The following is a 27,432-nucleotide window of genomic DNA, read 5'->3' as shown; positions in this document are numbered from 1 at the left end:
TGTGACTTATCAAACCTTATTTGTCCTGAAGACCCTCTCTGTACCACTCAAGATGCCAGGGTTTGTCTCTGTAGTCTGACCTCTGAGTACATATGTACACTGAGTGTAGATGTCCGCCCCCCTCCCCTTCACCCCATCCCCACGTGTTTGTGGGGAAGTGTACATTTATAAGTATTCAGTTATTGTAGGACTGAGCATTTGGAAAAGCATTAATATTAATGTCTATAATTATTGATTGAATAAATAATTTTGTCCTGTGCGAGTACTGTAAGTTGCTTAAATACTATGAAATATGTCTGAATATCTTGATTATGTTTTCAAACACTGAAACCTGGTAAAAATTCATGTACAGACAGTTAAAAAACTATTTGGCACAATGTGCATGTATTAGTGCGTTTGCTGTGAGTTCAAGTCCAGCATATGTGGCTTCCACTCTGGGCACTCTTTTTTGTTTCTTCCAACCATAATGCTGGACGCCTTTGTATAAATTGAAATATTGTTGAGCAAATCATTAATCAAATAAGTATGTTAATATATATATATTTTTTTTTGCTCTGTGTGTATTTCAGAAACAAGGTAGAGACAAACTGGATGTAGAAGTTTAGAAGAGTCTTCAACACGATTGGTCCAAAATGCCAGTGAGTATTTACTACATCTACAACACTTCATGTGATGGGAATACTACGAAAATAAAAATGACCCTCAAAAAAAACCATATATAATATATGGAATGATGTTAATGGTGGCAGGGTCTAATAACTTTGTTGATGTTGGGTTTGGTCCATGTAGATTACTTCACCAGTTTGTTCACGCACATGAAGACGATCGTGAACAATTATAGTATTGGATATATCTGGAACATCACGCACATGGAAAATTATTTTTATCTTAAATCATGCAGTCTAGACATTTATGCTTCTTTGATCCGTTTGTAAGAGCAGTCAAATTTTTTTAAAATTTTTTTTACAGAAGAGAAAATTAGATAAGTAATTTAAATAAGTGTTTTATGAATACTTTGACATGATGTTCCTTGCAGCTCTGAGAAAATTTGTCGATAACAATTTTGATTGTTAATAGAGAATGTAAAATTAGATGACTACAATTTAATCAGTTGTTACTTTGATATTTCTAATTGCCCCTTCCACTCATACAATTTAATGATTTAAAACACTTTCGTGATTGTTTAATTAATTGATTGATCAGAGCTATTCTGGGGAAAATCTACATTTATGGTGTCCGTACCTGTTAATTTGTTAACCCTTTCCGCTGTGGGTTTGACCATCATTATACATGTACTTGTGTAATACCTCTGTTAAAATTAAAAGGGTTAATTTCTCTTCAGTGAAAAGGCGTATATTTCTGCACAAGTCATTGTTTGGTTTGTAGAACAGGGCATTCCATTATCAGGCAGGACATTTAACTTTTTAGATTTCATTTCCTTCATTTTTTGTTGAAAATGTTCTGATGAAAATAGGCACATTCATCTGTATCAGATTGTATCAAAAATTGGGAAGGGACATTTTCATCTGTTTTATTTTTTCAGTCATGTCCCATTATGTCATCTGTGAATTACACTCCCCTGTCATGAATTACACTTCAGTGTCATGAATTACACTTTTCTGTCTTGGATTACACTTCATTTTCATGAATTACACTTTTCTGTCATGAATTACACTTCAGTGTCATGGATTACACTTTTCTGTCTTGAATTACACTTCATTGTCATGAATTACACTTCCCTGTCATGAATTACACTTCAGTGTCATGAATTAAACTTCAGTGTCATGGATTACACTTTTCTGTCTTGAATTACACTTCATTGTCATGAATTACACTTCCCCTGTCATGAATTACACTTCATTGTCATGAATTACACTTCCCTGTCATGAATTACTAACATTCCAGCAGCAGGGATTAATAATGTCCAAGATATTTTTCTGCCATATTTTTAGACCTATTACGAGACCACAGGATCAATACCCGACACCAGACAGTGTAACATACTTCACCTAAAGTTTGGTGTGTGAAAATGCCCTTTCAGAAGCACATTAAAGGCTTAAACTGCTACTTTGGGTGTCAAGTTATTCCATTCAGAAATTAATTTAATTCATTTAATATAATAATTAATTTATTAATTTAATAAACTTCACAAAAATCTCTTAAATGCATGTGGCTCAATATTAAAGGCTGATGAATAAATCAGAATCAAACAAAACATGTCAGTGCTAAATTTCAGGTGAAATACGGTATTTGTGCCTGTCTTCTCTCCAATACAGTAAAGCTGTTAGTCCATGTGTACCTAGTTTGCCAGCCCATTTTTTTGTAACGGAAGGGTGCCAGTGCCACATCTGGCGTTTGGTTTGCTCACACAAGTGAAAGTTTCTGTTCACTGTGTACACAGTGTGAAAGTTTCTTTTCACTGTGTACACAGTGTGATTATATTGTTCTGTACTAAAAACTGTTCAACAATGAAGTGCTAAAGGATTAAGTCATGTTTGTGACAAAAATCAATAAGATAATCAATGAATATTATTTTTTGCCTATTTTCTGTCAATTCTGCAGAGTTATGTTTGTAATGGTACAAGAGTTTAAAAAATTTGGCTGACAGCATCCATTGATCTGAGGGAATATCTATTTAAATTATTGTTCACCGTGCAGAGTAAATCTTTTTTCAATGTCAGAGGTCAGAGGTCAGGGTATAGAAATAAATATAAACCTTGAAAATCCTCTAATACTTAGAAAAATCAAGACTACCTCTGGAATTTTTTCAGACACATTTACATGATCGGAATGCCTTTGCAAAATAGGAAAGTCGTAAAAACATAAAAATCGACGTGCGTAAAGCACAAAATAAAATTGGTGTCCTCTAATAATTTTGTTAAAGAGTTTGGCTCTGGAAGAAAAATTGATCTTGGAGAAGCTGGTGGGATTGAACTGCGATCTGTCATACATGTAGACGCAGGAATACATGGGGGGGGGGGGGGGCCTTTGGTGGTTCTCTACCTGTTATAGAATACTGATGAAACAAATAATGATAATCAAATAAAGGTCTGCCAGCAACCTGCAGATGGTTGTGGGTTTTCTCCGCGCACCACTCGGTTTCCTCCCACCATAATGCTCGACGCTGTCATGTAAGCGAAATATTCCAATGAAGTAAATAAATAAATAATCTTTCATCAGTAAGTTGAAACAGAACATGTATCCGTATTTACTACTGGTCCTCCGTTGTCGAATGCAGAAAGTACACCATTAAGGGGTGGCCGAAATCAGCAAATTGAGCAAAAACGAAAGAAGAAACAATATATATATATAAATATAAATGAAACAGAAAGTTTAAGACGATGTTTTTGGTTACATGTACACTTGTAGTTTTAATATTGCATGATGCGAGATTTAGCATCACTCGTCATTGCCTTCTTCATCGTGTTACTTTAAGCTGCACATATGTAGATTAATATTAAGTATATTTCAACACTTATAATTCATCATTTTATCTTCGATGTTATCACAGTACATGGAGCCCATAGTTAGGAAACAGGGCACTTGCCCCAGTGCCACAGTGTCCCAGTGCCCAGTGCCACAGTGTCCCAGTGCCCTGTGCCTCAGTGTCCCAGTGCCCTGTGCCGCAGGGTCCCAGTGCCCTGTGCCGCAGTGTCCCAGTGCCCTGTGCCTCAGTGTCCCAGTGCCCTGTGCCGCAGGGTCCCAGTGCCCTGTGCCGCAGGGTCCCAGTGCCCTGTGCCGCAGTGTCCCAGTGCCCTGTGTCCCAGTGTCCCAGTGCAGATTAATGCTCCACAGGATTGTGCTCAGTGTGTGGCATGCTCTGCGATATGTATCATATTTATCGTTTAATACCAACATTTATCCATGGATCATGCGGTATCATTTACATATTACCAACATCACGCATGTCCTTGGTGAGGGTCAATCACTGGAAGTATTTAAGAAGGCTCTCATTTACGTGAAGACCACGTTCTGTTGCCATTTTTTGCGTAGGACCGTGTTTTCCTATCTGTTTTTGTTTTCTTTCACAGCTGAGCCTTTTTATCTTATAGCTGGTGTGAGTGTTTTGCATAGAGAGGCAAATATCAGAGCTCTTCAGTTTCTAAAAAAAGGAGAACTTCAGCAGACTTTTCTTCCTCCTTGCGCTAGAGAGCTTTCTCTGAGCAGACTATAATCAGCATGGAAGCCTATAATAATAATAATAACAATATGGAGGTAATAGTTTGATGTTTGCATGGTGCAAGTCTTGCACAGTGTGGTTCATGTGTTATTTTGCAACATTGCTGTTGTTGTTGTTCATGATAGAGATGTAAATTGTATGCCTTTTTTTTTTTTTGCATTCAAATATAAACTTTGCTGTGATGTTGTTAGCAGTGGAATTTCAGTGAAAATACAATATAAGTGTGCAGAAAATAAAATGTTTTGATTTTAGGTGCTACATTGTTCCTTAATGTTTTGCATTTTTTTCTGTTAAACAGTTGCCAGTTTTGATTAACGTACTAACTAACTTATGGAGCAGGAGTCCAAGAAAAATGTCTTTTCAAAGCCCGAGAATTTTCTGCTTTAATGATCAGGAGAAGGAAATTGTGAAGACATGAAGATGTAAATCTCTAAGGGAACACATTCTTATTAAAGCTGAAGTACAAGCTAACACTTGCAATTTTCACAAAAAATATTTGTAACTAGCATTTCCTGTTACTGTATAAGATTGTGGGTTTTCTGTTGGAATATGGTCCATTATTATAAGGTAATAATAAGGATCTTACAATTGTACAATGTAACATTGTGTGAAATATATCCATCACTTTTTTGTTTTTAGAATTTTGTGATGTCATTGTTGGATCACGTAATCTGTGTTCATAACGTGTAGCACTTTCCACAAGCTTGTTGATGGTTAGATTAATGAAGCAAGACCACTTTGATGTCACAGTGTCCCCAAATCCAAAGGGAACTAGGTTTACGTTGATTGTCTAGGTTTACGTTGATTGTCATTGATTGTTAGGTAAAGATGAAGTTTACATTGATTGTCTAGTTAGGTCAAGATGAAGTTTACTTTGATTGTCTAGTTAGGTCAAGATGAAGTTTACTTTGATTGTCTAGTTAGGTAAAGATGAAGTTTACATTGATTGTCTAGTTAGGTCAAGATGAAGTTTACATTCATTGTCTAGTTGATTGTCTAGTTAGGTCAAGATGAAGTTTACGTTGATTGTCTAGTTGATTGTCTAGTTAGGTAAAGATGAAGTTTACATTGATTGTCTAGTTGATTGTCTAGTTAGGTCAAGATGAAGTGTACGTTGATTGTCTAGTTAGGTCAAGATGAACATCTGTGGTCCCTTTAGAGCTTCAGGAGTTGAAATAATATGGTGAAATCATTTGTGATGATGAATCATAAAGTATTTCTGTTGGGAATATGATTGGGTTTTATGAATACATAGGTACAGTGTGTCCTCCCTGGTGCCACACAGTTTTGTATTTCCATAGACGTGTATGTCGCATTTTACAGCAAACAGCATTCATGAACATGTGAACGCCTTCTGCTTTAGGGTATACAAAACTTCAAGCTTTGCTAGACAGGACATTCAGGACTAGGTATCCAATTTTCAATGCATTTTGGTGGCCATCACATTTGACACAGATTTGCCATTTCGTGTCAATTGTGCATGGTAAGTGTGTGATGCACAGTCTTTTAATCCTTTCATTTTCCCTGGACTGAGTAACCTTTCAATAGAGGCATTGTGAAATAAAGTGGTATACCCTGAAAACGAAGCCAGTTGTCTGATTTCCTGACTTAGTGGGTCAGTGGGTATGAACCATACATGTAGCTGTGGAATGTAGTGATCAGTGGGAATGGACCATACATGTAGCTGTGGAGTGTAGTGATCAGTGGGAATAAACCGTACATGTTGCTGTAGAGTGTAGTGATCAGTGGGAATGGACCATACATGTAGCTGTGGAGTGTAGTGATCAGTGGGAATGGACCATACATGTAGCTGTGGAGTGTAGTGATCAGTGGGAATGGACCATACATGGAGCTGTGGAGTGTAGTGATCAGTGGGAATGGACCTTACATGTAGCTGTGGAGTGTAGTGATCAGTGGGAATGGACCTTACATGTAGCTGTGGAGTGTAGTGATCAGTGGGAATGGACCATACATGTAGCTGTGGAGTGTAGTGATCAGTGGGTATGAACCATACGTGTAGCTGTGGAGTGTAGTGATCAGTGGGATTGGACCATGCGTGTAGCTGTGGAGTGTAGTGATCAGTGGGAATGGACCATACGTGTAGCTGTGGAGTGTAGTGATCAGTGGGAATGGACCATACGTGTAGCTGTGGAGTGTAGTGATCAGTGGGAATGGACCATACATGTAGCTGTGGAGTGTAGTGATCAGTGGGAATGAACCATACATGTAGCTGTAGAGTGTAGTGATCAGTGGGAATGAACCATACATGTAGCTGTGGAGTGTAGTGATCAGTGGGAATGGACCATACACGTAGCTGTGGAGTGTAGTGATCAGTGGGAATGGACCATACATGTAGCTGTGGAGTGTAGTGATCAGTGGGAATGAACCATACATGTAGCTGTAGAGTGTAGTGATCAGTTCACTATAAAGTAGCATATCCACACATTTCATGTCTTGTGTACAAAAGCAATTACCATACTCACCTTAAAAATGTCTCCCATAAGTTCAAGCCATAAGATTAGTATGGTACGTGCGTGTTTTTCTTGAATCTTCTGTGGTACATGTACCTAGTGGCTCGGAAGCAGTGGAATAGAGGTGGGTGGGTCTTAGTGGTGAGGGGAGGGGGTTAGGAATGGGGCAGGGGCCGGTGGTTTGGTAAGGGTAACAAGGGTACTGGCCTTCAGGGTGAAATGTTTGTACCAGTATGTTTGTATGTGTATCTTGATTGTGTTGATGGAAGCACTGCCCTGACGTGGTCAGAGGCTACATAACATAAAGAGTTAAATAATATTCATAGAATACAACATCAGAGTTACACAGGTGCATACAATGTACCCAGGACTCTTCAGTCTGAGGAAGTTATATACAGCACCCCCACCGGCCTGGGTGGCTGAGTTGGTAAAGTGTCCGCTACGGGGGCCAGCACATTCAGGTTCAGTTCCATTCTATAACTGTTCAGCTTGTCAGATACGTGAGCACATATACATGGACTTCATGCAGTATGACATAGACAGTTTTCTACTTAATGAACCAAAGCGTAGCTTCTGATCATGGAAGAAGAAATTCTGACCAGGGAGGAAGGAACAAATTCTGACCAGGGAGGAAGGAACAAATTCTGATCAGGGAGGAAGGAACAAATTCTGACCAGGGAGGAAGGAACAAATTCTGACCTGGGAGGAAGGAACAAATTCTGACCAGGGAGGAAGGAACAAATTCTGACCAGGGAGGAAGGAACAAATTCTGACCAGGGAGGAAGGAACAAATTCTGACCAAAGAGGAAGGAACAAATTCTGACCAAAGAGGAAGGAACAAATTCTGACCAGGGAGGAAGGAACAAATTCTGACCAAAGAAGAAGGAACAAATTCTGACCAGGGAGGAAGGAACAAATTCTGACCAGGGAGGAAGGAACAAATTCTGACCAAAGAGGAAGGAACAAATTCTGACCAGGGAGGAAGGAACAAATTCTGACCAGGGAAGACCAAAGCTTAGCTTCTGATCAGGGAAGGAACAAATTCTGACCAGGGAGGAAGGAACAAATTCTGACCAGGGAGGAAGGAACAAATTCTGACCAGGGAGGAAGGAACAAATTCTGACCAGGGAGGAAGAAATTCTAACTAGAAATATTTCTAATTAAGGACGTCTTCATTTGTAAACTTTGGAAAAAAAAAAAAATGTTTGAAAGGGAGCAACATGAATGAGTGTACCTCAGACTCCTGCACATTTTTCATGAAGGAGTTCAATTTAATTTTAAGTGTGACTAAAGTAACCTGTTTATTTTAAATAGTTATATTTTCTAGTCGTAGATAAGTTTTTGGTTGAGGTATGTCTCTGCTCTTATCAGACATTATGGTATATACGTACATTAGAAAAAAATAGTGTATAAGTACACATGGTTTACGTTTTTTGAAAAAAATTCAGAACAAGTCACCATGAAAATGAACAGGTAAAATAAAGAGAAAGAGCAAAAGATGCATCTGTAAGCTACACATAATAAAGACAGTTAAACATCTATACCGATGAGTTGTTACCTGTGATAGGATTAACAACATATGTGGAACCTGTTTGTTAAAACATGCTGTCATTTCTGCAAAGGTTACAACATTTTTTTGTATATATGGGTATATGCTGTGAAGTTGACAGTATAGCTGACCCAGTTTATTGATACATGTATCTCAGCTCTACAAAACTAGGTCAGCCAGAATTTATGCCCTGTACTCTTGCGGAGGCATTTGTATTTGAATTCAAATTTCTCAGGGTGTATTTAAACAAGATTAGATCGGAGCGGGTTTGACTTACCTGGAATTATGAACTGAAACGTAAGCTACAAAAGTGGCCTGATGTACGGGAACAGTATGTAGTGTGTAGGCTCGGATAACCTTTTATGTACCTGGATTCAACCAAAAACAATGACGGTTTGCCATTTGTTAGCACCTGATAGAGTAAGACCAGTTTTACCTTTGGGGAGTTAACAAGGAAGCTGTCTGTGCTGTAAGTTGTGGAAACTTGTTGTGGCAGAATAAATTGTAGTGTTTATATTTGTGTTTGTAGCAAACAGATTTATACTTACATGTATATATGTGTGTATTTCATGATTTATACTTACATGTATATATGTGTGTATTTCATGATTTATACTTACATGTATATATGTGTGTATTTCATGACAGATTGTTCAGCTTTGCTTTGTGCAGGCTAGGTAAAGGTAGCAAGTTTGATCTGTTCAGGGCATGAACACAGAGTTGTAGTCAGGGTTGTATTTAGTGATTGTGGGGTGTGATCTGTACAGGCTGTGAACACAGAGTTGTAGTCAGGGCTGTATTTAGTGATTATGAAGTGTGATCTGTACAGGCTGTGAACACAGAGCTGTAGTCAGGGCTGTATTTAGTGATTGTGGAGTGTGATCTGTACAGGCTGTGAACACAGAGCTGTAGTCAGGGCTGTATTTAGTGATTGTGGAGTGTGATCTGTACAGGTTGTGAACACAGAGCTGTAGTGAGGGCTATATTTAGTGATTGTGGAGTGTGATCTGTACAGGCTGTAGGCACAGAGCTGTAGTCAGGGCTGTATTTAGTGATTGTGGAGTTTGATCTGTACAGGTTGTGAACACAGAGCTGTAGTAAGAGCTGTATTTAGTGATTGTGGAGTGTGATCTGTACAGGCTGTAGGCACACAGCTGTAGTCAGGGCTGTATTTAGTGATTGTGGAGTGTGATCTGTACAGGCTGTAGGCACACAGCTGTAGTCAGGGCTGTATTTAGTGATTGTGGAGTGTGATCTGTACAGGTTGTGAACACAGAGCTGTAGTCAGGGCTGTATTTAGTGATTGTGGAGTGTGATCTGTACAGGTTGTGAGCACAGAGCTGTAGTAAGGGCTGTATTTAGTGATTGTGGAGTGTGATCTGTACAGGCTGTAGGCACAGAGCTGTACTCAGGGCTGTATTTAGTGATTGTGGAGTGTGATCTGTACAGGTTGTGAACACAGAGTTGTAGTCAGGGCTGTATTTAGTGATTATGAAGTGTGATCTGTACAGGCTGTGAGCACAGAGCTGTAGTAAGGGCTGTATTTAGTGATTGTGGAGTGTGATCTGTACAGGCTGTAGGCACAGAGTTGTACTCAGGGCTGTATTTAGTGATTGTGGAGTGTGATCTGTACAGGCTGTAGGCACAGAGTTGTACTCAGGGCTGTATTTAGTGATTGTGGAGTGTGATCTGTACAGGTTGTGAACACAGAGCTGTAGTCAGGGTTGTATTTAGTGATTGTGGAGTGTGATCTGTACAGGCTGTAGGCACAGAGCTGTACTCAGGGCTGTATTTAGTGATTGTGGAGTGTGATCTGTACAGGTTGTGAACACAGAGTTGTACTCAGGGCTGTATTTAGTGATTGTGGAGTGTGATCTGTACAGGCTGTAGGCACAGAGCTGTAGTCAGGGCTGTATTTAGTGATTGTGGAGTTTGATCTGTACAGGTTGTGAACACAGAGCTGTAGTAAGAGCTGTATTTAGTGATTGTGGAGTGTGATCTGTACAGGCTGTAGGCACACAGCTGTAGTCAGGGCTGTATTTAGTGATTGTGGAGTTTGATCTGTACAGGTTGTGAACACAGAGCTGTAGTAAGAGCTGTATTTAGTGATTGTGAAGTTTGATCTGTACATGGTATGAACACAGAGCTGTACTCAGGGCTGTATTTAGTGATTGTGGAGTTTGATCTGTACAGGTTGTGAACACAGAGCTGTAGTAAGGGCTGTATTTAGTGATTATGAAGTGTGATCTGTACAGGCTCTGAACACAGAGCTGTAGTCAGGGCTGTATTTAGTGATTGTGAAATTTGATCTGTACAGGCTGTGAACACAGAGCTGTAGTCAGGGCTGTATTTAGTGATTGTGGAGTTTGATCTGTGCAGGCTGTAGGCACAGAGCTGTAGTCAGGGCTGTATTTAGTGATTGTGGAGTGTGATCTGTGCAGGCTGTAGGCACAGCGCTGTAGTCAGGGCTGTATTTAGTGATTGTGGAGTTTGATCTGTGCAGGCTGTGAACACAGAGCTGTAGTCAGGGTTGTATTTAGTGATTGTGGAGTTTGATCTGTGCAGGCTGTAGGCACAGAGCTGTAGTAAGGGCTGTATTTAGTGATTGTGGAGTGGCACAGAATCAGCTTCTAATTATGGTTGCCCCTGTATAACTGACAACAGAAAGTTGGGATTTCAGAGCATATGTTAGCCTCGGTTTATTCTCTGAAAGAGATAACTAAGGCACCTCCCAGACATTGTACCTCAATAACTTCTTTATTTTTATTCATGTATTGTAAGTCATCTATAATTTCACACAATATTGACATGACCTGATTTTTCACCATCAGTTCAACAATTTTTGTAGCACAGTTCATACAGCAGAGCAATTATTTGGGTGGAAAAATTCCATGAAGTTGTCAAGCTGATTGACTGCACGTACTCCTTAGTTTTTTTCCGTCCGTATTTGGCCATGCGATGTTAATTAACCGTGCGCTGGGTGATATTGGGTGTTTTTTTTTTTCATGAAAGAGATCATCCTGAGACACTGACCTGGCTTTGTATGTGTATATTGGGTACATAAATCTGCTGGCAGTTGTTGTCGCTGAATGGGCCCATTCACACATATACATGTATATATATATATATGTAGAATTGTTCACAAACACAAGTATACATCCAGGAGACCAAGTCCACAACAAACACCTGAAACAGACTAACTTGTAATTACTCTACCTGCACACCTTGAGAAAACTCGTTATAGCACCTGCTGTTTTTATGTCTGTCTTGTGTATCACACATCAAACGGCTTATGGTGGGCTCTGGGTTTCTTTTTCTTTCAGACGCCGCTTGCAGCTTGCATGTGTCGCTTAGTCTTGCAATATGGATCTCTGCTGCTGTGATCTCTTGCATGTATTGATCGCTGATCAGCTGGTTATTGATTATTGACCACTTATAGTACACCCCTCCATTCCTTGACAAAGGCTAACATCTGTCCGTTTTAAGGTAAGTTTTGTAGTGGTTCAGGTGCAGGCAGGCATGTGTGTAGACTACAGGTAGATCAGTATTGTGGGGTCATCAGCTCGGTATACTTGCTCACAGTCACAGACATGGTACATGTAATACTTTGTGACATTGTTAATATTTTGTTTTGGTGTACAAGCATGTACATTTTGCCATGGTGTATTACATTTTGCCATGGTGTATTACATTTTGCCATAGTGTATTACATTTTGCCATGGTGTATTACATTTTGCCATAGTGTATTACATTTTGCCATGGTGTATTACATTTTGCCATGTTATATTACATTTTGCCATGGTGTATTACGTTTCGTCATGCTGGACATATTTACTTTTGGGGTTTAGATGAAGAATTTGAAATGGAAATCATTACAGAAAATTTTGTTTTAGGGATTGATAAATACAATTACTTTTTACAGTGTTGGATGCCTTGGAGTCTATCACATACAGCACATAAAGTACGGGTACAATACAGCACATAAAGTACCGGTACAATACAGAACATAAAGTATCGGTACAATACAGCACATAAAGTACGGGTACAATACAGCACATAAAGCACGGGTACAATACAGCACATAAAGTACGGGTACAATACGGAACATAAAGTACCGGTACAATACGGACTGTAAAGTACCAGTAAAATACAGCACATAAAGTACCAGTAAAATACAGCACATATGTATAGTACAGGTACAATGTGTACGAGTAATACCACCTCATAAACAGGCAGGTCACCTTCTATTGTCGTAACTACCTGTACATGTTACCTGTACTATGAAGGTAGAACAAAGTATCAGTATCTCCCTCACATACAACTGTTTTACAGTCACAATCTTACATGCCACTGAAGCTAGCTGTATGAGAAAATTTACAACACGCTATTCCATTTCTGAAGGAGAAGAAAACTTGAAACAATGACGCTATAGACTGAAAAGAGCACATTTTGTTTTCTATCTGGTGGTGTCTGCTGCAAAATTTTGCGATTTTTTCTAGCCATACACATAAAGTCTGAAAACGGCAAAGCTGGCATAAATCGCTAAGTTCATCACGTCCTCCATCTTGTAATTTATGCTGGGGTTGTGTTTTTCTCTCAGCCAGTGAGAGTCATTAAAATTGCTGGCTTGTTCATGTGAACTCAGAACCTATGTCCAAAATTCGGTTTTCCCGATAGTTAAGCGGAAAATGAACTGTACTGTTTGCTACCTTCTAGGAAGAAGAGTTCTACCGGAAATGTACGAACAGCACTTCAGCGGTTTCTGATGTCAGTTCTATTCCTAACACAGAAGACTTCAGGACTAGTTTTTAGGCAAAATGGAGTCGCCCACAGCGGATTTTGGCGCTGGCTTTATTTATAATTTATCAGTTACATATTAGAATTTTATATGGCATGCTCCTGCAAGGAAATGCATGCTCTTTTCAGTGGTAGTTGTTTGATATTTAAATTTTCTTCTCCTTTAAGAATGAAAAGTTCACCTGAGGGATTAATTATTTGACGATCCTTATTTTGATCGCTTGGGAAGGGAGTTGGGGGTGGGGAACGGAGTTGGGGGTGGGGGAAGGAGTTGAGGGTTGGTGAAGGGGGTAGATCTTAAACCAATTACCTCTTGTCACTTTAATAGAGGTTCAGGTAATCAACTTACCTGTGTCTGACCATTAAGCTAGTCTAGGTCATGTCCTCAATCTCACACCTGAGTTGATGTAAATACCGACACACCTGACTTCAGTAGTACACCACAGCTTAGCTCGTTAGCAGGTGTGAAATCCGTCATACGGTATTATCTTGAGGCGTGATTTGGAATTCCATGTCTAATGGTACATTTAGTGTGGGCATGAGTTAGGGACAGGGTATTACTTCACAAAAATCTAGCTGGCTGTTTGAGCTTAAGGCTATGGTGACGGAGCTTGCACATCTGTTAACAACATGTACAGTGTTGAAGACAAAAACCACTCTAAAATGAAGAATTTATCAGATGAAAGACCATTAAAAACTGTCCAGGATAAAGGTGGTTTTATTTTGTGGGGAATTTTTCTTACCGAGTAAAATTGTGTCAATAGATCAGATTCTGAGGTGGTCTGTTGTGGCCCAGAAGGAATCATTTACCTCACATCTGTACTAAATTTTGTTGCCTAAAATCATTCATTTGAAGGTCAGATCAGCAAATGCATTGATGGATCTATATGTGTATGCATTTTGAATGACACAATGTAGCAGTCTGTGATGTAGCAAAAGCCTTATGTGACATCACTGGTCTCATTGTGGTCAGTAAAGGTCATCATAGAGTAAAATATTCAAATGCTTTTTTCTAAGACAGCTTTTAATGGTTGTTCATCCTTCATACACACTTCATTTTAGTGTCTTCTTTGCCTTAAGTGACCTCTGATTATTATAAAAGCAATCCTCCATTTTCACCTTGAATTCATTTTCACCTTGAATGTAGGTTAGCGTGATTAGACAGACTGCCATTCAGCACATGGCTGTACCTGATATAAATCGTGGAGGTTAGCGGGATTAGACAGACTGCCAGAAAGCACATGGCTGTACCTGATGTAAATTGTGGAGGTTAGAGGGATTAGACAGACTGCCAGAAAGCACATGGCTGTACCTGATGTAAATTGTGGAGGTTAGAGGGATTAGACAGACTGTCATACAGCACATGGCTGTACCTGATATAAATGATGGAGGTTAGCGGGATTAGACAGACTGCCATACAGCACATGGCCGTACCTGATATAAATGGTGGAGGTTAGCAGGATTAGACAGACTGCCATACAGCACATGGCTGTACCTGATATAAATGGTGGAGGTTAGAGGGACAGACTGTCATACAGCACATGGCTGTACCTGATATAAATGGTGGAGGTTAGAGGGATTAGACAGACTGTCATACAGCACATGGCTGTACCTGATATAAATGGTGGAGGTTAGCGGGATTAGACAGACTGCCATACAGCACATGGCTGTACCTGATATAAATGGTGGAGGTTAGCAGGATTAGACAGACTGCCATACAGCACATGGCTGTACCTGATATAAATGGTGGAAGTTAGAGGGATTAGACAGACTGCCATACAGCACATGGCTGTACCTGATATAAATGGTGGAGGTTAGAGGGATTAGACAGACTGTCATACAGCACATGGCTGTACCTGATATAAATGGTGGAGGTTAGCGGGATTAGACAGACTGCCAGAAAGCACATGGCTGTACCTGATATAAATCATGGAGGTTAGCGGGATTAGACAGACTGCCATACAGCACATGGCTGTACCTGATATAAATGGTGGAGGTTAGAGGGATTAGACAGACTGCCATACAGCACATGGCTGTACCTGATATAAATGGTGGAGGTTAGAGGGATTAGACAGACTGTCATACAGCACATGGCTGTACCTGATATAAATGGTGGAGGTTAGAGGGATTAGACAGACTGTCATACAGCACATGGCTGTACCTGATATAAATGGTGGAGGTTAGCAGGATTAGACAGACTTGTCATACAGCACATGGCCATACCTGATATAAATGGTGGAGGTTAGCAGGATTAGACAGACTGTCATACAGCACATGGCTGTACCTGATATAAATCATGGAGGTTAGAGGGATTAGACAGACTGTCATACAGCACATGGCTGTACCTGATATAAATGGTGGAGGTTAGCGGGATTAGACAGACTTATCATTTAGCGTATGGCTGTTCCTGATATAAATTAGGTGTGCTGCATTTCTCAGGTCTTCACATAGATTTATCAGATGGTTGATCTCCGTTGTATTAACTGAAACATCCTGAATGTGAGGGTGTCCATGTTAGGCTATCTTAATTTGTTTATTTGTTTGATTGGATGTTTTACGCTGTACTCAAAAATATTTCAATTAAAAGACGGATGGTTAGAAATTTAAAAAATATGCCTGTTCAAGGGAAAAAACATCCTTCTAGTGTGTCCCCGGCCTTGGCTACGTTTATAACAATGATATACACTGAAAGTGAAAGTGAAAGTTTGTGCATCTGCAATACAGTTTTGAGTCGTACACATATAAGAGTACGTCGGTAATCTGCAATTAAATAAAAGCATAAATTTTCTGAAGGCATAGTAGGGTAATTCACAATATGAAATACCCGGACGAGGAATGATGTGTGAGCTGTCAGATTTTTGTGTGGTAGTTCAGAAATACCTGGACGAGGAATGATGTGTGGCCTGTCAGATTTTTGTGTGGTAGTTCAGAAATACCTGGACGAGGAATGATGTGTGAGCTGTCAGATTTTTGTGTGGTAGTTCAGAAGATTTGAGACGAGCACAATTAATGTCAGTCTGCGTTTAATAGTGGTTCAGTCAACATTGGGAACATGCTAGAAATTCACAGTTTGCTGTTCACTGTTGTTGACTTTTTATTTGAGAAGCACATTGTTGTTACATTGTTGTTACATGGTTGTGTGTTTGTTTTTGCACCAGTGTCTTGTTTTTAACTGGTTATTCTTGATTGAAATTAAGTGTTAAGAAATTGAGAATGTACTAAAAGCAGTCATTTTTCCCAGAAAGTTGAAATTATATATAATGTACAGTTATATAAATTGAGTTACAAGGAGGTTTTTTGTAAAAAAAAACTGGTTGTTAATATCATATAAGCCTTAATTTTATGTTTTGATGCATTGTTCAGGTATTCTCTACTTTATTACCAAAAAACACATAAATAACACCTTGTACAAGTCTATGCAGCATTTATGTAATTGTTTTTCACAAAAGGTTATCATTTTTTCGTCTTCCATTAGCACGTGTAGTCCAAGTACTACATATATGTGGGATTCTGAGAAATTCTTCACTCTGCATCCTGTCTCTGTAATATCAGTTCCCTTCAATTTCCAACATTTAGTTGAACTTTATTTATCTGTTTTAAGTCTAGCTGTTTCACACTCATAAGTAAACAATTTAAAAATACTTTTTATGCTTGACTCTTCAGTACGCAGTAGATGTTTCCATAGAAGTTAAACAAAAGCCTTGTATTTTTTCTCCTGCACAGATGTCCTTTCGAATGCGGAGCTCTAAGTTCCGCCACGTGTTCGGCAACTCAACGCGAAAGGACCACTGTTACGAGGGAATTAAAATCAGCAAACATGGCCATGACAGCAACCAGAGTGCGGTTAATCCGCTGTTCCTGGCTGTGTGTACAGAGTCCGCAGGAGGGGGGTCCTTTGTGGTCCTGCCATTAGAACGGGTGAGTTTGGGATATAATAGAGTCCGCAGGAGGGGGGTCCTTTGTGGTCCTGCCATTAGAACGGGTGAGTTTGGTATATAACAGAGTCCGCAGGAGGTGGGTCCTTTGTGGTCCTGCCATTAGAACGGGTGAGTTTGGGATATAACAGAGTCCGCAGGAGGGGGGTCCTTTGTGGTCCTGCCATTAGAACGGGTGAGTTTGGGATATAACAGAGTCCGCAGGAGGGGGGTCTTTTGTGGTCCTGCCATTAGAATGGGTGAGTTTGCGATATATGATACTTCATGGACTGCTTTGGTGTTAGGAGAAGCATGATGCCTCGAGGGCCATGTTATTTGTTACTATTTTAGCATTTGTGTGAGCAGTTAGAATAACGTAAATTGATAAGAGGGCGTATTTCATCACTTATATGTGTATTACACTGTCCTCACTGGTCGGGTTGTTCGCTGTATGTCTTGTACATATAGTGTAGTCTCATTTGTTAGCTTGTAATTTTTTGGAAGTCATTGGTTGTGATGGGGACAGAAGAAGATGACAGTAAAATTTGGTGGGCCGGTGTACATCCATATTGTGTTTATTAAATGTGACATCAAGACCTTTAACATGCAAATAATATGAATTTATTATCAATATTTTTTGATGGATATGTTAAGATCAGGAAATCTGATTTGCACGTTTTGTTTTGTAAGTTTATGGCCAGGTACCTCCCCTGTTTTCAGATGGACTGTTTATGATGAGTTACCTCCCTTGTTTTCAGGCAGGCAATGTTGACATCACTCCAGAATGGCATATGTTGCATATGGGTTAACTCCCTTGTTTGCATACTTGTTTTCTTGTTATCAACACTCTTAAATTGTATACCGTGTTAATTTATCACGGTGTTAACAGACGTCAGCACTCCTAAATTGTATACTTTGTTAGTTGATAATGAGTTACCTCCCCTGTTTACAGACAGGCCGTGTTGACATCAACACTCCTAAATTGTATACTTTGTTAGTTGATAATGAGTTACCTCCCCTGTTTACAGACAGGCCGTGTTGACATCAACACTCCTAAAGTCTGCGGCCACAAGGGACCAGTCCTTGATGTGAAGTGGAACCCTTTCAACGATCATGTGATTGCCTCTTGCTCAGAGGATGCAACCGTGAGTTACTGGCCAATTAGTCCCATTTGTAACATTTCCTTTTACTTAATTTCGACATGTTAACTACTGCGCTGGTTTATATGCAGTTAACAATCGTACCTAATGCACATACATGTATATATCAGTTAAAATGGTGGGGGTTGGGGGGTGGGGGTGGGGATTAGCATGCCAGCCCCGCGCAGTGACCCGGGAGCCTCCCACCAATGCGGCCGTTGTGTCCAGCTCATTCTGGCTTCCTCTCCGGCCATGTGTGGGAGGGTCTAGAAGCAAGATATTATAACGTTTGGGCCTGCCAGCAACCTGCGAATGGTCATGGGTCTCCACCAGGCTCTTGCATTTTACCTCCAACCATAATGCTGGCTGCCGTTGTATAAGTGAAATATTCTTGAGGACGATGTAAAACACCAATCAAATAAATAAATAAATTAGGAGCAAAAAAGGATTTGCATTACAGAAGTAGAAGCAGCTGTTGTCTTGGGTTATAGAAATATTTTGAACCTGATTGGTTAAGAATTGTTACCCTGACAGGAACTTCACATTTTCTTAGTGTGCGCGATTTTGCTTGAGCAGAGATATCTCATTACAAATTAATAAAGAGGTGTGCTTTTTGAACATTTTGTGGAATAGTAGTGAATTTTGTTCTAATTTTGCTGATGTTTTTGTCCCCAGGTTAAAGTCTGGCAAATTCCACATGAAGGGTTACGGACTAACCTCACTGATTGGTCAGTTGATCTCCATGGTCACCAGAGGCGTGTCGGGTATATTGAGTGGCATCCGACGGCAGAGAACATCGTCCTGAGTGCAGGACTTGATTTCAAGGTAAGGTGTATCGTCACAGGACAGGTTGTATAGTTGTCATCCTTCTCAGATTTATAGCATATACAGTAAATATTATAATTATATTCACTGCTGTATTTGTCTTAAAATTTTGACCAAACTAAGTTTCTGGCATTGTCTTGTGTTCATCTCAGGAAGATATTATAATGTTTGTATTCAAGACAGTGTTATTTCTTTTGGTGTCAGCGTCAACAGTTATATATCTCTGAACCTTTTATCTCCCTCTAAAATGCTTTTTTTTAATCAGGTGAATTTTTATATCAAATACAATAATCTATACATCCGTAATGAAACTTGTGAATTTCCAGTGTATAATATGGAACGTGGAACAGGCTGAGCCAGTCAATATCATGAACTGCCACCCTGACACAGTTTTCTCCCTTTGCTGGAACCGTGACGGCAGTTTATTCGCTACCACCTGTAAAGACAAGAAGATAAGGGTCGTTGATCCAAGGGCCGGATATGTTGCAATTGTAAGTAGAGGTCAGCCATGTGACCAAGGGGAGGTAATCCTGGGGTTGGATTTTGCATTTTTTGGCCTGAAGTTTTGTTGACTTGTGTAGTAACTATGTACTGTATGTCTGCAATGCAATAAAATTTCATCACTGAAAAATAAAAGTGGAGAGAATTTTTGAAAAGTTTAATTTGTAAACGGAACAGGTTAAACAGGGAAATTTGGCCTGTTTTACTTGCATTGTATCAAATGGTTCAGCGATGAAATATATGTGGTAGATAATAATCATTACATCAACAACAACCAATTTTAAATTCAAATAAACGTAAGAACTACATGTTCATGTACATATATATGAATCTAAAATAAATAATTGGTCCTGGGTACAGTTTCACGCGATGATGAATTGAGAGATTTATGCTGCTTATTTTTTTACAGGAAGGTCAAGGCCACCAGGGGCCAAAGGCCACAAAGGTCGTCATGTTGGGGAATTCCCTCAGTAACCATTTATACACCACGGGGTTTTCCCGAACCAGCGAGAGGCAGCATGCAATATGGGACATAGTAAGTATGCTCCAGTTTGAGAGTGACAGTTCAGCGCATTCCTGTTAGGTCATTGGGGGGAAAAGTTGGATAGCTTCATTTCCTTGAGCAATAATTCTCTTGGAAATATCACATCACGTGGAATGTTGGTGACGCCGAAACAAACTAAAAATGGCACAACAAAACATCTGTGAATGTAGGGTAATATGTATGAATGAATGCATTGCTGGCTTGAAATTAGAAAATCTCAGTGGAAAACAAAATGGCGCTGATCAGTTAGATCCGCTGGGGTTTGCTGGGGTTCATTGGGTTCAGGGCACTTCAGATTTGTTCTGCACCCTTTGAATAAGATTAACAATATTTGATTTTCTAAAAAATGTAACCATGGAAAATATGCATAAAATAGAGGGATAATTAATATGTGTAAAAAAAAAAAATACCCAAAAAATGAAAATTTGAAAAAACAATTTTTTGCACAATTTTTGTCATTTAGCCTACAAACACTATCTTTGTTTTAGAAATCCCTCTCATATATCCTTAGACAACATTTGATACTGTGAAAATTTTGATAAAGTTTCATAACATACGTGTGGTTTCTGCTAAAAACCTCAAATAGATTTCTTACAATTAAATGAGCATTTTGTACATTCATGTTGCCATTAGAGATCAGTTTTTTCGTGTATTGCAGAGCCTGGAAAATTCAAAAATTCTCTCCACTTTTAAAGAGTAACATATCCATCCAATATTCTTCACTCTTCACTCGATTCATGTCAGAACTTAATGTCAAAATCATATTTTTATGTGCCCGCCATTAGTTAACTGTACTGTGATGTACCCTAAAGAACCTGAAACGTCGCCCACAAAAGTGCATTTTTGGAGGAAAATAAACGTCACGAAATACTACTTTTGGTGCTGAAACTTACAATTTTCCTGCGGGATATCTTCCCATGTTCCAGGCAAACCTCAAAGCACCTTTCTAAAACAAATAAAACTCTCAGAATCAGGAAAAATGGGAAAGTTAGTCATGGATAAAATTGGTGATCTTTTAGAGTTTTTGTTTGATGAGTTCACCAGTTCATGAAAACGCCAGGACTAACATTCTCCCTGTGCATGGGCATTCCAGAGGAGTTTCGGGAAGCCGCTCAAGATGGAGACTGTCGATTATTCCAATGGAGTGATGACGCCATTCTACGATTTTGACACTGGCGTTGTTTTCCTGGCTGGCAAGGTAAAAAAATCTATATCTCAAGCTATCTGCCTTGATATTTGAAGTTATCTCCCTTGATATGCCCTCAAACACAAGTGCGTATTACAAATAAATCATTTTACTCTGCTTGTAAAACAAACCAGGGGCCCCTGTGGCGGAGATGGTTAGCACACCAGTACGGCCTCTTACCAATGCGGTCCCTGTGAGTTCAAGTCCAACTCATGCTTGCTTTCTCTGGCTGTACGTGGGAGGATATGTCAGCAACCTGCGGATGGTGGTGGATTTCCTCAAGGCTCTGCCATGTTTCCTCCAACTTTAATGCTGTTGACCATTGTATAAGTGAAAGCCACATGCTGCCTCCTGCACAATAAAGCTACATGCTGCTACCTGACACAATAAAGCTACATGTTGTTACCTGACACAATAAAGCTACGTGCTGTTACCTGACACAATAAAGCTACGTGCTGTTACCTGATACAATAAAGCTACGTGCTGTTACCTGACACAATAAAGCTACGTGCTGTTACCTGACACAATAAAGCTACGTGCTGTTACCTGACACAATAAAGCTACGTGCTGTTACCTGATACAATAAAGCTACATGCTGCTGCTGCTACCTGATACAATAAAGCTACGTGCTGCTACCTGACGCAAGCTACTTGCTGTTACCTGACAAAATAAAGCTCCATGCTACATTGTAATTTGTAATCCTCATGTTTTCAGGGAGATGGGAATATTCGTTACTATGAGGTGGTCCCTACAGAGCCATATTATCATTTCCTCAACCAGTACCAGTCCTCCACCCCTCAGAGGAGCGTCTGTAAGTACGACTGCACTACATCATGGCAGCCATCTTGTCTGTTGGTTATACTTATTGTCTAATGAAAAATGTTCATTTTTTTCTTTTTTTCTAAAATTGTTAAAAAAAATATTCCTGAATGTGTCTTGTGGAATGAAGCTCAGTGAATTCAAATGTATGTACAGCTACAATAGGGAGTTTTGAGACGGAAGTCTTACTTTGTCATCAAAGGTGAAAATAGTCCTTTTGTATCCTGTGACTTATGAAAATTATTGACACTAATTTACTGATCACCTGTCTCAGCCTGTTTCAGAGCCACAAATGAAACATATTTCCTTTAGGGGCTTTCACAAACATGTAGCTCCTCAATTGTCTCCATCGCTCGCTAAGTGTCAATTGTTTTTTGTAATTTTTTTTTTCAGACGTCAGCGTTAGAGTAAATGTGATTACAAATAGTTGCGTAACATTTGTGAAAAGTCACATGGTACAGTTGGACTTTTTCTACCTTCAGTGATGCAAGAGTTCAAACTCGAAACTGCGTTAGTAGAATACATGTACATGTATCTAACCAGCATTTGTCATATGTCATATATATTATGTCATACCAACTTGCTGTGTGGGTGTACAGCCTGGTACTCCATCTCAATAATCATTACTTTCAGGAGCCAGAAACGCGAGTTGAAATATTGATTTTCGAGAAGAAATATTTAGCTGTACACCCATGCAACACGCTGGTATGACATATCAGAGCATATCAGACTATTTTTCTTGAATTCATACCAGTACTTCGGCGTGCCTTCCTGACTCCATAGGTATACAGACAAGCATCTGGTTTGTCAACTTCCACTGTTGTTTTCTCTACGCCACTGTTGTTTTCTCTACGCCATTAGGTGCCATGCCAAAGAGAGGCTGTGATGCACACAAAAACGAGATCATGAGGTTCTACAAGCTCTACGCAGACAAAAGCATAGTGGAGCCCATTTCTATGATTGTACCCAGACGGGTAAGTTGTTCCTAGAACAGACTCAGGGCTGAGTCCTCAGAGCCTGTTTCATCTGTTAGAAATGAAAAGTGTAATTCTTTCAGATTCTTGCTTTTGAACTTTTGGAGTTAAAACAATGTCAGTCACACAAGACTCATCAATGTGACCCTTTTGAGTTCAGGCCCAGGTTTTCTCTGGTTGTACAGGGGAAGGTCCGGCAGCAACCTGCTGATGGTGAAGGGTTTCCCTTGGGCTCTGCCCATTTTCCTTGACCATAATGCTGGGTCATCATGTTATGATGAGTAGGGCGTAAATCACCAGTCAAATAAATAATGGGTTAATCTCAGGCGTTAGCGACGCAGATTCAAGCTGTGAGTAATTTGTTAGTTTGTCCACAAATCATCATGATGAAGGCAGGAATCAACAATACACTACACAGCTTGGACCTGAATTCGTTTAAGCAGGAGAGGCTCTCTTTCACATGTCACTTGTGCACGTGTCAGACATCTGGTGCGTGCTTGTTAGGTCAGCATTGACTGCAGACGTGTCATAAAACTTGTCAGGGTATGTTTGTGGAGAGATTGGGTTCTTGTGTTTGATTTATTTTATCTAAAGTGGAGAAACTTTACAAGTTATTTACTGTAAAAAAAAAAGTGGAGACATGTAGGAATTTACTGTAGGTAAAGTGAAGAAAATGAGGACATCTAGTTAATGAAGACAAAATGATAGAACATTTAACAGACCTAACATCTACCAGAAGTCTAGAAATATCACTCAATAGGAAACAGAAGGTTGCTTTTTAAAAACTGGACTAAATTGCAGTAAACTAAGATTATAGATAAAAAAAAGAACAACCCTGAAATGAATAAGTGTGTACTAAATTCTCTTCTATTTTGTTTTAGGCTGAAACTTTCCAAGAAGACATTTTCCCACCCACTGCCAGTTCGACACCTTCACTGACTGCGGATGAGTGGATCTCAGGCCTAAACAGAAACCCTATCCTGATCTCCCTGCAGGTAGCGTGCCTAACCCTACTGTCTAAGTGGGGATGGTGGGGGTGGGGGATAGAAGAGTATAATTTGAGGATGGGGAGTAGGGTAGAGGGGGGTGTGTGTGTGAAGGTTTAACGGCAGCATTAGGACTTGACATTGTCGACACCCTGTGATACTACGTGTAAGCAGTCAACGGTCTTGTATGTGGTTCATAACTGTAACAGCCTCAAGGTGCTCTGACTCTGACTCAAGGACATCTAGATGGCGAGTGGTACATATTTTGGGTCCGTAACCTTCCTTTTATTTATAAGGGATGAAATATCTTGATTATCATGACAAATAAAAGTGATATTGTACACTATGATATAGAGTTGTGTCAGGCAGACATACAGCAGAAATTTGACTGAGTTTGGCCTTTTTGTTTTTTGTTGTAATATACTGTGTTTTTACTGGCTTAACTCTACAACTGCTTCAATTAGATTCTTTTGACTTCATGAAGAATTTTATGTACATAAAATTTTATGTATCTACATGTACCATTGGCTCAGGGGCTGTTGAAAATGGTTCTTAATCAGTACATCTTGACATTCTGAAATCTCGCTTAATATTTCATAAATGACTGTGTTCTTTCGCTGTTTTACAGGATGGTCATGTGACGAACACACCGCAAACATCGGCCTCTGTCGCTGTTCAGAAACAGGTGCTGTATTACTGAGTAACTAGTCGACACGAATTTATTGTTTTGTTCTTTTGTAGAGGGGAGGTCTCCGAGGGGGATAGCATGCCAGCACGGCACAATGACCCAGGAGCCTCCGACCTACATGTATACGGTTACTTTGAGTTCAAGTCTAGCTCATGCTGTCACCGTCTCTGGCCTTGTGTGGAAAGATCGGCCGGTAACCTTGGATGGCCATGGGTTTCCAATGGGCTATGCCAGGTTTCCTCTCACCATCATGCTGGCTGTCATCGCACAAGAAGTAAAATATTCTTAAGTATGGTGTAAAACACCTATCAAGTAAAAAAATAAATATAGTTGTTGATTAAACAATTTGTTCTAATTTGCTGTTGTTGTTGTTTTGCTGACAACAGGACGGGGCCCTTTTCCATGCGCCGACCATCACAACATACAAAGCCGTCAACAAGTCTGTCAACGGCTCGCACTACCCAGAGGCCAAAGTCCCAAAGAAGTCTGCAACAGTGCCGCCGTTTGAAGGAACCACAGTGACGGTAACAGCGAGCCTCGCCCCCAGCCAGAGAACAATGCCGGCGTCCATCAAGAACATTCAACGTCTCAGCACCCATGAGTCCATAGAGGAAACGTCCAGTGAAACTAGGTCAGGGGGCATCTTCATTTAACCATATCAGTGTTTGTGGTCTGTTGTGCTTTGTATTCTGTTGCGCTTTGTGTCTGTTCTTCTGTGCGCTTTGTCTGTTTTGTTGTGTTTTTTGTCTGTTCTTCTGTGCTTTGTGTCTGTATTCTTTTGTGTTTTGTGTCGATATTCTTCTGTGCTTTGTGTCTGTATTCTTCCGTGCGTTGTGTCTGTGTTCTTCTGTGCTTTGCAGCACTAGATAAAAGAGTGGTGGAAATCTGTTCTGCAACAAGGGGGCACATTACATGCACTCTACGTATTTCTTCGTTGTCATATGACTCACTCGCTCTTCTGTGCTCTGTGTCTGTGTTCTGTTGTGCTTTGTGTCTATTTTCTTTTGTGTTTGTGTCTGTGGTCTGTTGTGTTTGTGTCTGTATTCTCCTGTGCTTTGTGTCTGTGTTCTGTTGTGTTTTGTGTCTGTGTTCTGTTGTGTTTGGTGCCTGTGTTCTGTTGTGTTTTGTGTCATTTTTAACTGATGACAAAACAAATTTGGGGCCACTTTCACAAAACTTGATATTTGTGACTTTTTGTCATGGAAGATAGTTTTCATAATTTTCCTTTTATAGCATCATAAAGAGTCCTGAAAAATACAAGAAAAATTATTAAAATGTCTTTTGACAAATAGTTATGAAATTCATGTATAAAGTTTTGTGAACTTGGTCCCATATTTTTTTTTGTCATTGGTTTAAAAAAAATATTCATTGAAATTCTTCAATTAAGATAAATTTTTGCATGTGTAAGCTAGTTTAGAAATCATATATAATATTGACCAATCTTGCATGATTTATACTTTCTTGCATACCACTTGTTGTAGGCGTTTCATTTAGGAGGGTATGTACTGCAATGTGACCCTAACGCGTGCAACCCACTCCTTTTTTCTGAACCTGTTTTTAAAGTTGTGTACTTTTGTCTTCGTCCCCTCTTGAGGTCTAGCTAGAGATCAGTATCTTGTAGACTTGTGCTTATTTGTGTGTGGACAAAAACGTTGGTTCCTCGACCAAAACGTGTATATGCTGGCTGGACCAGGGGTTACACTAATCTGCCAGTAACATTTGTACACCCAGGGAGACGGACAGTGAATACCTAGACATATCATGGGTTTGTATGGAAAGCTTGAGAATGTCGGGTTGGGAAAGTAACTTTTTACACCTTTACAAATTCTGGAATAGCCAGATTTTTAGAGCTGGTTGGACCTGGAAAGGTCAGGGGATGAGGACTAGTTCACCCTCATACACACTGCAGGCTAATCTGTTTTGGAAGTTGATTGACGCTCTGCTGTCAGTGTATCAAAAGTTCAACTAAAAAGGTCAGTTGGCATGACGGTAATTGCAACCAATGTTTTGAAACTTTATTAGAGAACTATATATGGAATGTAGTGAAATAATTTGCACAGTTCTTCGATGTTTGCATATTTAGTGACACAAACTAATGTGTGGTGATATTCTTCACAATAATTGTATTTATAAATTCCACGGAGAAAAGTGCTTGAGTGGATGAACAGGTTGAAGATTTACAGTAACTAGAAAACTTATTCCATACAGCCTTAAAAAATGGGAATTTTTGGTCTGGGAAAGCCCAAAAGTGTGCACATACAGGTCCTGTGTATTTTCTGTCAAACTATGGAAAGAAGCAGTGCTTTCAGACACATCCCAGGAAAGATCATTGGTCTAATTCAGCAGTTGTCTCCCTTGAATTGCAGCTCTTCGGACAACGTCAATGACATGATAACAGCTTTTGAGCGGAGATGGAGACGACCTCCTGATAACATTGACGTGGGTCAGAGTTCAAACATCAAGCGTGGGTGGTCACAAGAGAACAGCATCACCTCCAATGGGGCAGGATCTCAGGAAGTGGAGGTGAGATTTTGCGTGTTCATTTTTAGCTCATTTGAATATTCAACATTTTTTGCATTTTTGCAACATTGAGGATTTGAGATGACCCCCTGATTTGTATTTAATGTTACTCCTGAAGACTGATTTTTATTGCTTACATCTGCTGCTTTACTTGCTGAATGGCATTGAATTCTGCACATAGCTCTTAAACTACTGTATTTCATTCACATATGTTTGGACGGTAAAGTTTCCTTTGGGAATCATACAAAAGCCTTTAACATGATACCCTAATTCTTCTAATAACTGGCGGGGGGTGGGGGGGATAATAGTAGTGGTGAAAGTAGAATAAACCAGCCTTTT

General features: G+C 39.7%; 1 protein-coding gene across 6 annotated transcripts in view; it reads left to right on the top strand.

The window, feature by feature from the left end:
- The window catches only part of LOC135462441 (coronin-2B-like), an 85,794-nt gene that overhangs the window by 44,177 nt on the left and 14,185 nt on the right, over positions 1–27,432 (top strand). For 4 of the 6 annotated variants that reach the window (XM_064739665.1, XM_064739666.1, XM_064739669.1 and 1 more), the window contains exons 3-16: positions 570–638; positions 4,032–4,215; positions 16,721–16,915; positions 17,940–18,056; positions 18,726–18,875; positions 19,202–19,366; positions 19,786–19,911; positions 21,014–21,118; positions 21,821–21,917; positions 22,787–22,899; positions 23,781–23,894; positions 24,514–24,570; positions 24,960–25,204; positions 26,940–27,096. In XM_064739665.1, coding sequence (XP_064595735.1) covers positions 4,180–4,215; positions 16,721–16,915; positions 17,940–18,056; positions 18,726–18,875; positions 19,202–19,366; positions 19,786–19,911; positions 21,014–21,118; positions 21,821–21,917; positions 22,787–22,899; positions 23,781–23,894; positions 24,514–24,570; positions 24,960–25,204; positions 26,940–27,096 — 1,677 coding nt within the window. In that variant the 5' untranslated portion in view covers positions 570–638; positions 4,032–4,179. Of the gene's footprint in view, positions 1–569; positions 639–4,031; positions 4,216–11,523; positions 11,687–16,720; positions 16,916–17,939; positions 18,057–18,725; positions 18,876–19,201; positions 19,367–19,785; positions 19,912–21,013; positions 21,119–21,820; positions 21,918–22,786; positions 22,900–23,780; positions 23,895–24,513; positions 24,571–24,959; positions 25,205–26,939; positions 27,097–27,432 lie in introns of all 6 variants that reach the window. The other 2 variants (XM_064739668.1, XM_064739667.1) reach the window with 2 other exon arrangements.

The sequence above is a fragment of the Liolophura sinensis genome, chromosome 2 (assembly GCF_032854445.1).
Source record: "Liolophura sinensis isolate JHLJ2023 chromosome 2, CUHK_Ljap_v2, whole genome shotgun sequence".
In the NCBI taxonomy this organism is placed as follows: Eukaryota; Metazoa; Mollusca; class Polyplacophora; order Chitonida; family Chitonidae; genus Liolophura; species Liolophura sinensis.
This window is presented reverse-complemented; position numbering and strand designations above follow the sequence as displayed.